This window comes from Dendrobates tinctorius, unplaced genomic scaffold, assembly GCF_039654945.1.
Source record: "Dendrobates tinctorius isolate UK_male_01 unplaced genomic scaffold, ASM3965494v1 ptg000103l, whole genome shotgun sequence".
Classification (NCBI taxonomy): domain Eukaryota; kingdom Metazoa; phylum Chordata; class Amphibia; order Anura; family Dendrobatidae; genus Dendrobates; species Dendrobates tinctorius.
The window spans coordinates 6801107-6813666 of NW_027361771.1; the positions used below are offsets into that span (position 1 = coordinate 6801107).

The following is a 12560-nucleotide window of genomic DNA, read 5'->3' on the forward strand; positions in this document are numbered from 1 at the left end:
GAACAAATCCACCAGGCAATGATAGCCCGGGAAGCAGAGAGACCTCTACAAGAACCTTTAGGAATCACGAAAAGAGAATCCAAACATATGAAAGATGCTGTCGTGGAAACTCAAGGCTCTGACGAGATCCAGTTTGTGTAGAGACCACTCCAGAGAATGAGCGAAAGATGGACAGAAGGAAGGAAGGACAATATCCTCATTGAGACGAAAATGGGAAACCATCTTAGGAAGGAGAACCGGACGTAGGACCACCTTGTCCTCATGGAACACAAGGAAAGGCAAATGACAGGAAAGAGATGCAAGTTCGGAAACAAGTCTGATGGAGGTGATCAATACAAGTATCAAAATCTTCCAGGAGATAAAGGAGAGAGAAATATCTCAAATAGGTTCAAAGGGTGCACCCTGAAGGACAGACCAGATCAAATTGAAATCTCACAGCTGTATGGAAGGCCAATACAGAGGTATGGAGTGAGGCACTCCTTACAGGAAAGTCTTTGTTTGGGGGCGAGAGGTCAAGTTCTTGTAGAAAGGGCAGAGACCTGATCCCGTAGACTGCTGTGCGTTAGGCCAGAATTCAAGCCTGACTGTAGGAAAGCTAGGAGGGAGGAAAGAGATAAGTACTGGTCTTGCACCATGCAAGTGCAATGGTATATGCAGGAATAACTTGGTTGGAGAACCCTGCAGCTTTCAAGACTGCATCGTCAATAGCCATGCCGTTAAACTGAGAGACTGTCAATTTTGGAGTAAAAGGGCACCCGGGGAAAAAAGGTCTGAACGATCTTGGAGCCCCCTGGGGAGGCCTGGGAGAAGCTGGATTATCTCTGCGTGCCAGGCCCTTCTAGGCCAGCCTGGAGCTATGAGGATGACTAGAAGGCCCTCTCCTCCGATTTGATCTTCTTGAGGAGCTTGGGAACTAGAGGGAGGAGAGGAAACAGTTAAGGGAGGGTGAACTGGGCCGAGATTATTACCAGAGTGTCGGAATCTATTGCTAGACCTGACCACGAACTGCAGAACCTTTCTGTTCATTTTGAATGCAATCAAGTCGACGCTGTTGGTGCTCCACCAGAGACAAATCTGAGAGAAGACAGGTTTACAAACCACTCGCCCGCGAAGATACTCTTGCGGCTGAGAAAATCGGCAGCACAGTTGTCCACCCCAGGAATGTGTACAGGAAGAGAGCCGGGACCATCTGTTAGGCAGAAACCAGGATGAGGGACACCTCCGACATGACTATTCAGCTCTGTCTTCCGTCCTGGTGGTTGATGTATGCCACGGCTGTGTCACATTGGATGAGGAAGGGACGGGGTCTTGGTAGTGAAGGAGGGCCAGGTAAATGGATCTCATCTCCAGAGGGTAGATAGGAAGAGATGATGCCTGGTCCCTCCAGTGGCTCTGGGCTGTGAGATTATGGAAGACATGTCTCCAACCCAGGAGCCTGGCATCTGTTGTCACAACCTTCCACCGGATGGGCAGAAAGGATCTCCCGTGACGGATGAAAGGAGAAGAACTCCACCAAGTTAGGGATAGTCTAACCCGAAATGGGAGAATAATAGGCTAATCCATGGATGGGATCGTCCTGTCCCAATGTGAGAGAAGGGCTAGCTGAAGAGGATGGGTGTAAAACTGATCAAATGAAACCGCTTCCATTGCCGCCACGGTCTTTACCAACACGCTCATGTAGAACTGAAGAGAGCAAAGTTATGCCTCTCTGAGACGCTGAATCCTGAGAACAAAGGTGGAGACCTTTTTCTTGGGAAACCTGTCTCGAAATCCACGTCTAGGAATACTAGGCGTTGGGCTGGGATCAATGACGACTTCTAGCTATTGATGATCTAGCCGAAATGGGACAAGGTGCTGAGAGTAAAGTGAACAGTATTGGTAAGACGGTGCATTGAGTTGAATGTTGTCCAGATAAGCAATGGATATAATCCCTTTGGTGTGGAGTATAAACATGACTGAGGCCATAACCTTCATAAAGACCCAGGGAGCGGTGGCTAGGAAGAAAGGAAGGGCCGTAAACTGGTAATGGAAGTCGTGAACCACGAACCAGTGGAATCTCTGGTGACCTGGAACTATAGGAATGTGAAGGTAAGCATCCTGGATGTCTACCAAGCAAAGGAACTCCCCATGTTCCACAGAAGTTATCACGGAGCAGAGAAATTTCATCCTGAAATGGCAGAAGCAGACACTCCTGTTCAGTCATTTTACGTCCAGAATAGGATGGATGGATCCGTCTTTTTTTGGAACTACAAATAGGTTTGACTAGAAATCTTAAAAAGTTCCGTCTTGGGAACGGGGACTATAGTGCCTGACTGGCGCAGGGATGACCTTGAAAAACACAGAAGCTAGGTAGTTGTCGTTTGGTCGAAACATGAAAAAACAGTTTTGAGGGAGAAAAGAAAATTCTATTTTGCAGCTTGAGGAAATTACCTCTCTGACCCAGCAGTCATCGACAACAGAAAACCAAGTATCCCAGAAAAGAAGGAGATGGCCGTCCACCCTGGGAGAGACCTCAGAAATAGGGAAACTAGCAAAACATGGAGGATGAGTTTGTAGGAGACCAAGAATTGTGAGACCTTGGTTAAGTCAGCGACCAATTGAGATATGGCTGCAGCCCACATGGTGGAAGAGGGGGCGCTGTCCACATGGGCAGTGGGGGGCTCCTCTTGGGCCTACAATGTAGAGTTACTACAGTCCGAGCAGAGGGCCGTCTGTTAACCTGTTCATAGCTTTTTTTTTACAGGAAGAACAGGTAAAGTGTAGGATTATAGGAGGAGCAGGATGAGAGCAAGAGGCACTAATGTTTAAAAAAAAAAAAAGAAAATGAGTTCCAGGTGTGGAACTGCTGAGGAGAGGCCCCTGTGCCTATAATAGCAGAGCCAATTGGTCCTGAAGAGGCACAGAACCCAATGAGGAAATGATCGGAAAAGCACAAAAACAGAGACTGGAGCGCTGGAGACAAGGATATGCAGGAGGAAGTAACCGATGCAGATCACACAAAAATAGAGCCAGAAGATAGAGGGGCTGAAAATTTGCACCTGAAGCTGGATAGGCCAGGAAGCCAGAGATAAGCTGCTGCACTGAAGGTGTTGAACAGCAGGAAAAAAAGGCCACACACACTATTGGCTGGCCAGGAGCGTGGCCTAAGAGAGAGTAGGCCTTGATGAAGCCGTGGGCTAAATTTTGACAGCGATCCGCCAGAGGACCCTGGGAACGTGGTCTGACAAAGAAAAAAATGTGGTCCACAGTCTAGTGATGACAGTACCTGAAGACCTCTGTGCTGACATCTGGCATCCTGACTCCTTCAGGATCTCCTCATGGGAGTTGTTGGTATAAGGTACATCTTCCCTCCCTGCACACGTCTTGTCATAGTGGGCAAGCGAGCCGGAGATAGATGGCAAGGACCAGTCCTCCTGTCGCTCTGTGCTGATGCCCAAAACACTCTTGATGTGTTGGGGGGATTGGTCCTGCCTGATAGACATGAAAGGCTACAGTTTGGGTCTGACCACACTGTTCACACTTGGTCTCTAGGTAGGATGACAATGTGAGCAGTTACACCCTGTTGTCTATAGTCACAAGCTGTATCTGTAAGAAAAAAGAGAAATGATTAATAAAACACAACAAAAAGGTACAGAGGGGTCTGAAAGCAGACCTGTGTCTGCCTCCTTTGGACACTAAGCAAAACTTGATTAACTTGGTTTCCAGTTAGTGGGTTAGCCTGCTGGGGAAGAATTAATTTTTTTTCTGAGTAGTGTCAGCCTCCTAGAGGCAGCAGCATACAGCCATGGTTTCCTGTATCCCCCCCCCCAATGAAGCGACAGAGAAAGAAGAATTAGCAAAATGAGATACACTGTTAAAATAAAAACTCAATTGTTAGATGGTGGGGGTTCCAGCTGCCATAACAGAGAATTTATGTCTAAATGCCTCCCATTCTCCCAACTGTAAGACTGTGGCCTGGAATAGTTAGTAGTGCGCTACTTGCTTTCTTTGTCCTTTCAAGGGAAAATGATAGCCGACTTCAGGTTGTCTTTGCCAGTGCTATGGACATTGAACTAGGGGAAAACAGGTGACCCATACCGGTCTAACAATTATGACAGCGATATTTTTCTAGACTGGAATATCCTTTTTAAAAGAAACATATTCCTACTCTCACCTGAGTAATGGAAAGCAGAAACAGGACAGCCACAGAATATCTGTAGTACTGAGGCATGGAGGTAGCTGAATTAGACTGGCCAAAAACTAAGGAAAAAGGCAAAAAATGGAAATTAAGACCAAGTAAAGAAAACAAGAAACAAGTAAAGAAACATGGCTTAAAGGGAATCTGTCAGCAGTTTTGGCCAATATAAGTGACGGCCAACACCTTTCAGGGCTTATATACAGCATTCTATAAAGTAAGTTATTATACTCACCTGCGGGGCGGTCCAGTCCGATAGGTGGCGCAGGACTTGGCCCGATGCCTCCTGCGATGCCGGGGAGTCTGTGTGGATGATACAGGGTCGTGTCATCCACAAGAAGTAAGCAAGAGGATGGAGATCATTAGAAGATGGGAGGCGTCGGACCAAGACCTGTGACACCCATCGGACTAGACCGTCCTGCAGGTGAGCATAATAAAGCTTTTTTTCAGTTCTTCCAGGTTGGTTTGGGGGCTTATATGCAACATTATAGGATGCTATATATAAGCCCTGAAAGGTGCTGGCTAAATCTTATATTGGCCAAAACTGCTGACCGGTTCGCTTTAAGACGTTCCATGTTTACTACATTTGTTATTTGTCAACACTGTAAGCAAATACACAAGGATAACAATTATGTCTAATTCATATAGTTCTATTACTACAGGAGCCAAATATTTAGTGCCAGGAACAGTACTGGAACTAATCCTCTGATGTCAAGACAGCCCTTCCTTGGCACCTAATATATGGCTAAAACCCAAAGCTGACATACTATCATTTTCATGAGTCATTATTTTACTGTTAACAAGTACAGTCAGTGATGCATCATATGAAACTTACCTGTACAATCACAAGTGTAAGCTGACATTGTAAGAGGAAAAGGAAGCATTTCCTAATACCATATGTTGCATTTCGAGCCTGTAATAAATACAAGCAAGAAGAATTTAGGCCAAGTAACAATTATATTGGCAAGGTAAGACCATAAGCACTAAATTATTAGATTGGTACAAGTAATTGAAAGATAGCATCATCTTTAAAAAAAAAAAAAATAGTGAAAAATAGTAGCATCTCATTAAGCATTCTGCAATTTTATGCTGACTCCGCATAAAATGTCTGTAAACTGCATATGAATATACGCGACAGAGAAATATAAAATTCAAGCTCCAAAGAGGTTTTCTTGCTCTGCAACTGATCAATTTTCAACACTTTCTATGAGTTTTTCAATCCTATTAAACCTATTTGTATATTTTTGATTGGCACTGGTCCTCCTTGAGGACAGGACACAGACAATGCTTCTGGGAAAAGGTATGCAAATAAGCTCTCCTCCAAAAAGGAAGAACACGGTCTCATCTATAGGTAGCTAGCTTGTAAGCAAATATCAGACACATCAATGTCACAGGAGAGTTGAGAGCATGAAGATGACGAGGGATATCAGCCAAATCAGAGACACAGACTTGCAGATGGCACGATTTCCAAATGTTTTCTCCCCATCAGGAAAGAGAAAGACGGCATCTTACCCAACCTGAACAATAGGCTAGTGCTCCAAATTGCTCTCTGGTAATCCCACTCCCAGTAATCCCATACTGGTGCCACCACTGACCTGTTCAATGAGGCGGATAATGCTGACACTCTCCTCCCGCCTGAAGGATAGAGAACAAGGCAGGCTGTTAAGTGCAGCAGAGAGGTGCAAGGGAGAGAACTCCTCGGATGTATTTGCCCTAAGAGAGTCGCTCACATATCCAAACATTTCCCAGGAACACCGTGAAGGAAACAATGGATCCAGAGAAATACTAAAGGGAAAATGAGATAAAGATGAAAGGTCAACATAAACAGTCATAAAATAAGATTGGTAGAGGTATGTGAGCAATAAAAAAAAATGTTAGAAAGTGAAAATAATAATAATCTTTATTTTTATATAGCGCTAACATATTCCGCAGCGCTTTACAATTTGCACATATTATCATCACTGTCCCCGATGGGGCTCACAATCTAAATTCCCTATCAGTATGTCTTTATAATGTGGGAGGAAACCGGAGTACCCGAAGGAAACCCAAGCAAACACGGGGAGAACATACAAACTCCTTGCAGATGTTGTCCTTGGTGGGATTCGAACCCAGGACCCACCACTAACCACTGAGCCACCGTGCCGCCCAGAAAAGGTTTCAAAAGGACATAGAGGAACAAAGTCATGGATTCTATGCTGGAAGAAAAGCAGCTGTGTTTAAGATATAGTAAGATATCAATCACCACTGAATTTTGAACTTACCGTATGTACAAAAAGCTTACTTAAATGGCAAATTAGTTTGATAAGCTCAGCCTATGGATGGGAAAAGGAGATTTTTGTGTACTCACCGTAAAATCTCTCTCTCTTAGCCTCTAATTGGGGGACACAGAACCATGGGTGTTATGATGCTGTCCACTAGGAGGTGACACTATGCATAATCTGAAAAAGATTAACTATGGCTCCTCCTCTGCAGTATACACCCCTGGACGGCGTCAGCCTTCTCCAGTTTTGTGCAAAAGCATTAGGAGGAACGTAACAGAAACAACATAACCATGCCTGTAAGAAGGCTACTATGTACGAGCTCAAAGAACAATATGAGAACTCAACCGTAAACAACGGCCCATAAGGGCAACAGGGTGGGAGCTGTGTCCCCCAATTAGAGGCTAAGAGAAAGAGATTTTATGGTGAGTACACAAAAATCTCCTTTACTCTGTCGCCTCATTGGGGAACACAGAACCATGGGACGCCCCAAAGCAGTCCCTGGGTGGGAAGCAATGGACGAATATTGTGCTAGCAGTTCCCTAAACTTGGGGCACTGCCGCCTGCAGAACCCGTCTACCCAGGCACGCATCTGCTGAGGACTGGGTATGAACACTGTAGTGTTTCGTAAACGTGTGTAGGCTAGTCCAAGTGGCCGCCTTACACACTTGTTGGCCGAAGCCTGGTGCCGAATGGCCCAGGAGGCCCCTACTGCCCGCGTAGAGTGTGCCGTGATAACGGCCGGAAGAGGAGAATTGTTAAGTCGGTAAGCCTCTTGTATGGTGGACTTGATCCACCTGGCAAGGGTAGCTTTGAAACCCGGCAGACCTTTGCGAACGCCCTCCGGAAGAAGCAAAAGGGAATCAGACTTCCGGAAGGGTGCAGTCCTAGACACGTATATACGCAATGCCCTGACGAGGTCAAGCGTATGCAGAGCCTTCTCCACTCTATGAACCGGAACCGGGCAAAGGGATGGCAGTGAAATTTCCTCATTGAGGTGGAAGTTGGACACAACCTTCGGAAGAAAAGATGGAACTGTACGGAGAACCACCTTGTCCTGGTGGAAGGTTAGGAAAGGCCATCTGCAGGAGAGTGCTGACAATTCAGACACCCTGCGCAGCGAGGTGATTGCCACCAGAAAAACCACCTTCTGCGATAGAATGCGGAGTGGGACTTCCTTAAGGGGTTCGAAAGGTGGTGCCTGCAATGCTGTCAGGACCAGGTTGAGGTCCCACGTTTCCAGTGAATGTCTGTAGGGGGGAACTAATCGGGAAACTCCCTGGAAAAAAGTCCTTACTTGCGGCTTGTGAGCAATACGCCTTTGGAAAAGCACTGAAAGCGCTGACACCTGGCTTTTAGGGATAGCCTGGCGTCCAGGCCCGATTGAAGAAAACCGAGTCCCTTCGGGAGGGAATACGGGAGTGGGACCTGTTCGCGAGATTCGCACCAGGTAAAGAAAGCTCTCCAGGTACGGTAATAAATCTTGGCGGAGGCTGGCTTCCTTGCCCTGATCATGGTCGTAATGACATCCGGTGAGAGCCCTGCCTGGGTTAGAACCCAGGTTTCAAGGGCCACGCCATCAAAGTGAGAGCTCCTGAGTTCTGATGGTAGAACAGACCTTGTGATAGAAGGTCGTGACGGTCGGGGAGACGCCAGGGGGCGTCTGCTGTAAGTTGTACGACGTCGGCGTACCATATACCCCTGGGCCAGTCTGGCGCGATCAGGATGGTTGGAACTTCCTCTTGTTTGATCTTCCTCACGACTCTGGATATCAGGGGAAGAGGTGGAAAAATGTACAGAAGCTGGAACTGAGTCCAGTCCTGAACTAGGGCATCTGCTCCGAGCGACCGCGGATCGCGTGTCCTGGCCATGAAATTGGGGACCTTTGCATTGAGATGGGATGCCATTAGGTCCACGTCAGGGGTACCCCAGCGATGGCAGATCTGGTGAAAAATTTTGGGGTGGAGAGACCACTCCCCCGAGTCCATTCCTTGCCTGCTGAGGAAGTCGGCTTCCCAGTTGTCCACACCCGGGATGTGGACCGCAGAGAGTACCGACCTTGTGTCTTCCGCCCATTGGAGGATATGTGCCACTTCTCTCATCGCCTGGGTACTGCGGGTCCCGCCTTGGTGATTCACATATGCCACCGCCGTGGCATTGTCCGACTGTACTCTGATATGAGAGGCTGCCAGTAATTGACGAAAAGCTATCAATGCCAGGAAGATTGCCCGAATTTCCAGGATGTTGATGGGCATGTTTGCTTCCACTGGTGACCACTTGCCCTGTGCTTTGTGATATAGGTGCACCGCACCCCAACCTGTCAGGCTCGCGTTGGTGGTCAGGACCTTCCATTGACCTGGGAGACAGGATTTTCCCGCTGCAAGTGAGGTTGGCTTGAGCCACCAGAGTAGGGACCTCCTAGTTCCCGATGTGAGCCGGAACTCCCTGTCGAGGGAGAAAGGATTCCTGTCCCATGACTTGAGGATGGCTAGTTGAAGAGGCCTGAGGTGAAACTGGGCAAATGGTACCGCCTCCATTGCTGCTGCCATCCTGCCGAGTACTTTCATGGCAAGCCGGAGAGATCGGGGAGGATTGCGGAGGAGTATGCGAACTCCCAGACAGAGAGCCAGTGCCTTGTCCCGGGGAAGGAGCACCAGACCCCTGGAGGTGTCGAATAGCATCCCCAGGAAGGTCAGGGACTGACTTGGGGTAGTCGATGACTTTTGTAAGTTGACTAACCAGGCCAGACGACTCAGAGTGTCGATTGTGATTGAGACGCTGACCTCGCAGTCCTTGAAGGTGGAAGCCTTGATGAGAAGGTTGTCCAGGTATGGAAAGACTACAATGCCTCTGGAGTGTAGAATATCCATGGTGGCTGCCATGATCTTGATAAACGTTCTGGGAGCCGTGGCGAGTCCGAACGGGAGAGCCACGAACTGGTAGTGGTCCTGGTTGATCGCGAAACTGAGAAATCTTTGATGGGCGGGAGCAATTGGTATATGCAGATATGCGTCTTGTATGTCTATGGAGACGAGATATTCTCCCTGCTCCGTGGACACAATGATGGACCGAAGGGATTCCATGCGAAAATGACGAACCCGTACATATTTGTTGAGTTGTTTTAGGTCTAGTATGGGCCAGACACTGCCCCCTTTCTTGGGGACTACGAATAGATTGGAGTAGAACCCTCAGAAGCGTTCGGCCACGGGCACCGGTACTACGACTCCTGCTTGAAGGAGAGAGGAGACCGCTTGGTGGAAGGCACGAGCCTTGTCTGGCGGTTTTGGTGGAACAGAGAGGAAGAACCGGTTCGGTGGACTGTAAGTGAACGCTATCTTGTATCCGGAAGACACTATTTCCCTGACCCACCTGTCTTCTGTAATAGGCAGCCAGACTTGCTGAAAGAGTAGAAGTCGTCCGCCTAATGGTGGGGTGTCTTCCGGAGTTCGTGAGTCATGATGAGGTGAAATTCTGAGGTTTTCCTCCTTTGGGCTTCGCCTGGCCTGCTTTCGACTGCCAGGTCCTGTCCGGCCTTTGCGCCGCCCGTGGGTTGTACCTGCGTGGAGAGCGGTTACGATTTTGTGCTGGGCGCGAGGCGGACCAGCCCGAAGAATTCCGAAATGATCGGAATCGAGTTTGGTTACGCCGTTTAAACGTGCGTTTAGGTTTTAGTTGAGGGAGAGAGGTACTCTCTTACCCCCAGTGGCGTTGGATATCATTGTGTCCAACTTTTCACCGAAAAGCCGTCCACTGAGGTACGGGAGATGCGTGAGGGACTTCTTTGAGGCCGCATCCACTTTCCATTCCCGCAGCCAGAGGATACGCCGAATTGTGATGACGTTTGCTGCTATACCCGCTACACCTCTTGCGGAGTCAAGGGCTGCATGAAGCATGTAATCTGCTACTACTGCTATTAGAACCACATGGTCCGACAGCTCAGGATTTGAAGCTTGGAGGCCATCTTGCAATGTTTTGGCCCAAGCCAGAATGGCCTTGGCCGCCCAAACTGAAGCGAACGCGGGGGCCAGGGAGGCCCCTGCCGCTTCGAAAACTGAACGAGCCATGCATTCTACCTGCCGGTCTGCTGCGTCCCTGAGGATTGAGCTATCTGGCAGTGAGAGGAGGGTCTGTGCTGCTAGTCTAGAGATTGGGGGGTCCACTTCGGGTGGATCTGTCCACTGCTTGGTGTCCTTTTGTGGGAAGGAGTACCTAGCCTCCAAATATTTGCGATTGGTGAATTTCTTCTCAGGCTGCGAAAACTGCTTAGTAAGGATATTCTGAAATTCCGGGTGGTTAGTGAAAAAACCTTAGGTGGTTTCAGAACACCTTCAAAGCAAATCTTGTGTTCTGGGACTTCCGGGGTAGGATCCAAAATGTGCAGCACCCAATGGATGGAAGAGATTATGTCCTCAACTAGCACTGTATTGCTAGGGGGACAAGGGACCAGAGACCTCTCCGTCTCATTGTCTGAGTCGGCGTCACAGATGCCTTCCGAATCATGCGTATCGCTCAGGCGTTCCCTGGTGGGTGAGCTGGGGCGGAGGTCTTCTGTAGTTGGGGATCGCTGCGGAGATCTGCATTGTCTGTCTCTGGTAGGGGACGGCCTAGGCGACCTGGAACTACGGTGTCTCTCCCTGGAGGGGGATGACCGTGTGCTATGGGATGACGCAGAGAAATGCGACGTGTGGGTCCGCTTACGTCTGGGAGAGCCAGAAACGGCCTGTCCCTGAGTGGAGCTGTCCCTTTGCTGGGTAACACTCATAGCCGAGACATGACCCTGCAGAGCCTGGAGTAATGTGGAGGTTAGGTTATGTCATAGACTGCGACATCTGGGTAGCCCATTCCGGCGTGGTAGCAGCCGCTGAAGCAATGGTAGGGGCTTCATGGGGCTCTGACCCAGTATTTTGGATACAATCCCTGCAGTGCGGGTACGTGCTGCCACTGGGGAGAGTGGTTTTGCAGGCTGTGCAGAAAGCATAAAAGCAGTCCTGCCTGGTTCTCTTCCTTGAGCCCGGCATAGTGCACGGAGGCTGGCTAGCAGAGGACCCTACGGGGTGGCTACGCAGAGGAAAACTATAGGAAAGCCTTCTAGGTAGTATGGATTCACAGCCGAGTAAAGAGAACCCGGCTGTGATCTTACCCCACCAGTGTGCCCCTAGGCCCAGCGCCGACAATTCACAGTCCTGTGTCCCCCGGATACTGCTGACGTTGCTGCTGATGTCACAGACGGCGTCTGCTGCAGCGAAGATGGCCGCCGAGAAGACGAGGAGGAAGAAGAAGGGGGCGGAGAGCTGAAAAGAGCGTGCAGGGCTATGTAAAAACGCGCCCTTTCTGCCTCGATCCATCCCTTCTATGACACTGTGGAGTGTCATATTTGTCATCCGGGGGGGCGGAGAGGAGGCGGCGACCTCAGCTAGGCCGAAGCCGCAGCCTAAATTAGACATCTATGCCCAGAAAGGGCTCCAGGCCGGCGCGGTAGTCCGGGAGGGGGTCGGATTTTAACCGGACACCCCCGGATTGAGAGACAGGCTAGCGGTGGGGCCACAATTTGAAGCGGGGCCCTGTGATGGGTCCCCTGAGGCGCTATAGACTAATGCTGCCGCAGAGACAGGGGCGCAGGGAGCCCTGTGTCTGCATGTGCTATGCCTGCCCGCACTCCCCCCGGCCCCGACAGGAGCCGCAGCTGGCTGGGGTCCCTGGATACTGTGCAGATTGCCATGAAACAGACCCTACCTGAGGCGTCTCAACCTAATACCCCCAGACGGGGATTAGGGCGGGTGCTGCTGCTGTCACCGTCAGGGGGCTTCTTCCTCGCTTCGACCTCAACCCAAGACCAAAAGGAATTGGGGAAGGAGGGGGGTCTCAACTTCGAACCAGCACCCGCAGGACTGGGGAAATAGCGACATGGGGAACCGCCATCTCAACTTCAACTGGGCACCCCATAATAGGGGGGGCCGAGGAAGGAGCCATGCCGGGAGTCTCACTTAGGAGACCCACTTTTCTTCATCTGTCATCCGAAAGAAAAAAACGGAAAAAAGAAAAATTCTTTAGGTGTGCCTCCTTGCGACACTAAGCAAAAACTGGAGAAGGCTGACGCCGTCCAGGGGTGTATACTGCAGAGGAGGAGC

The 12560-nt window shown here is 49.5% G+C and overlaps 1 protein-coding gene across 4 annotated transcripts in view; it reads right to left on the reverse strand.

Moving 5' to 3' along the window:
• Positions 1-12560, reverse strand: part of TMEM94 (transmembrane protein 94) — a 114304-nt gene that overhangs the window by 17243 nt on the left and 84501 nt on the right. For all 4 annotated transcript variants that reach the window (XM_073588003.1, XM_073588004.1, XM_073588002.1 and 1 more), the window contains 3 exons: positions 5770-5959; positions 5010-5087; positions 4154-4239 (listed from right to left, as the gene is read on the reverse strand). In XM_073588003.1, the coding sequence (XP_073444104.1) occupies positions 4154-4239; positions 5010-5087; positions 5770-5959 (354 nt within the window). The remainder of the gene's footprint in view (positions 1-4153; positions 4240-5009; positions 5088-5769; positions 5960-12560) is intronic.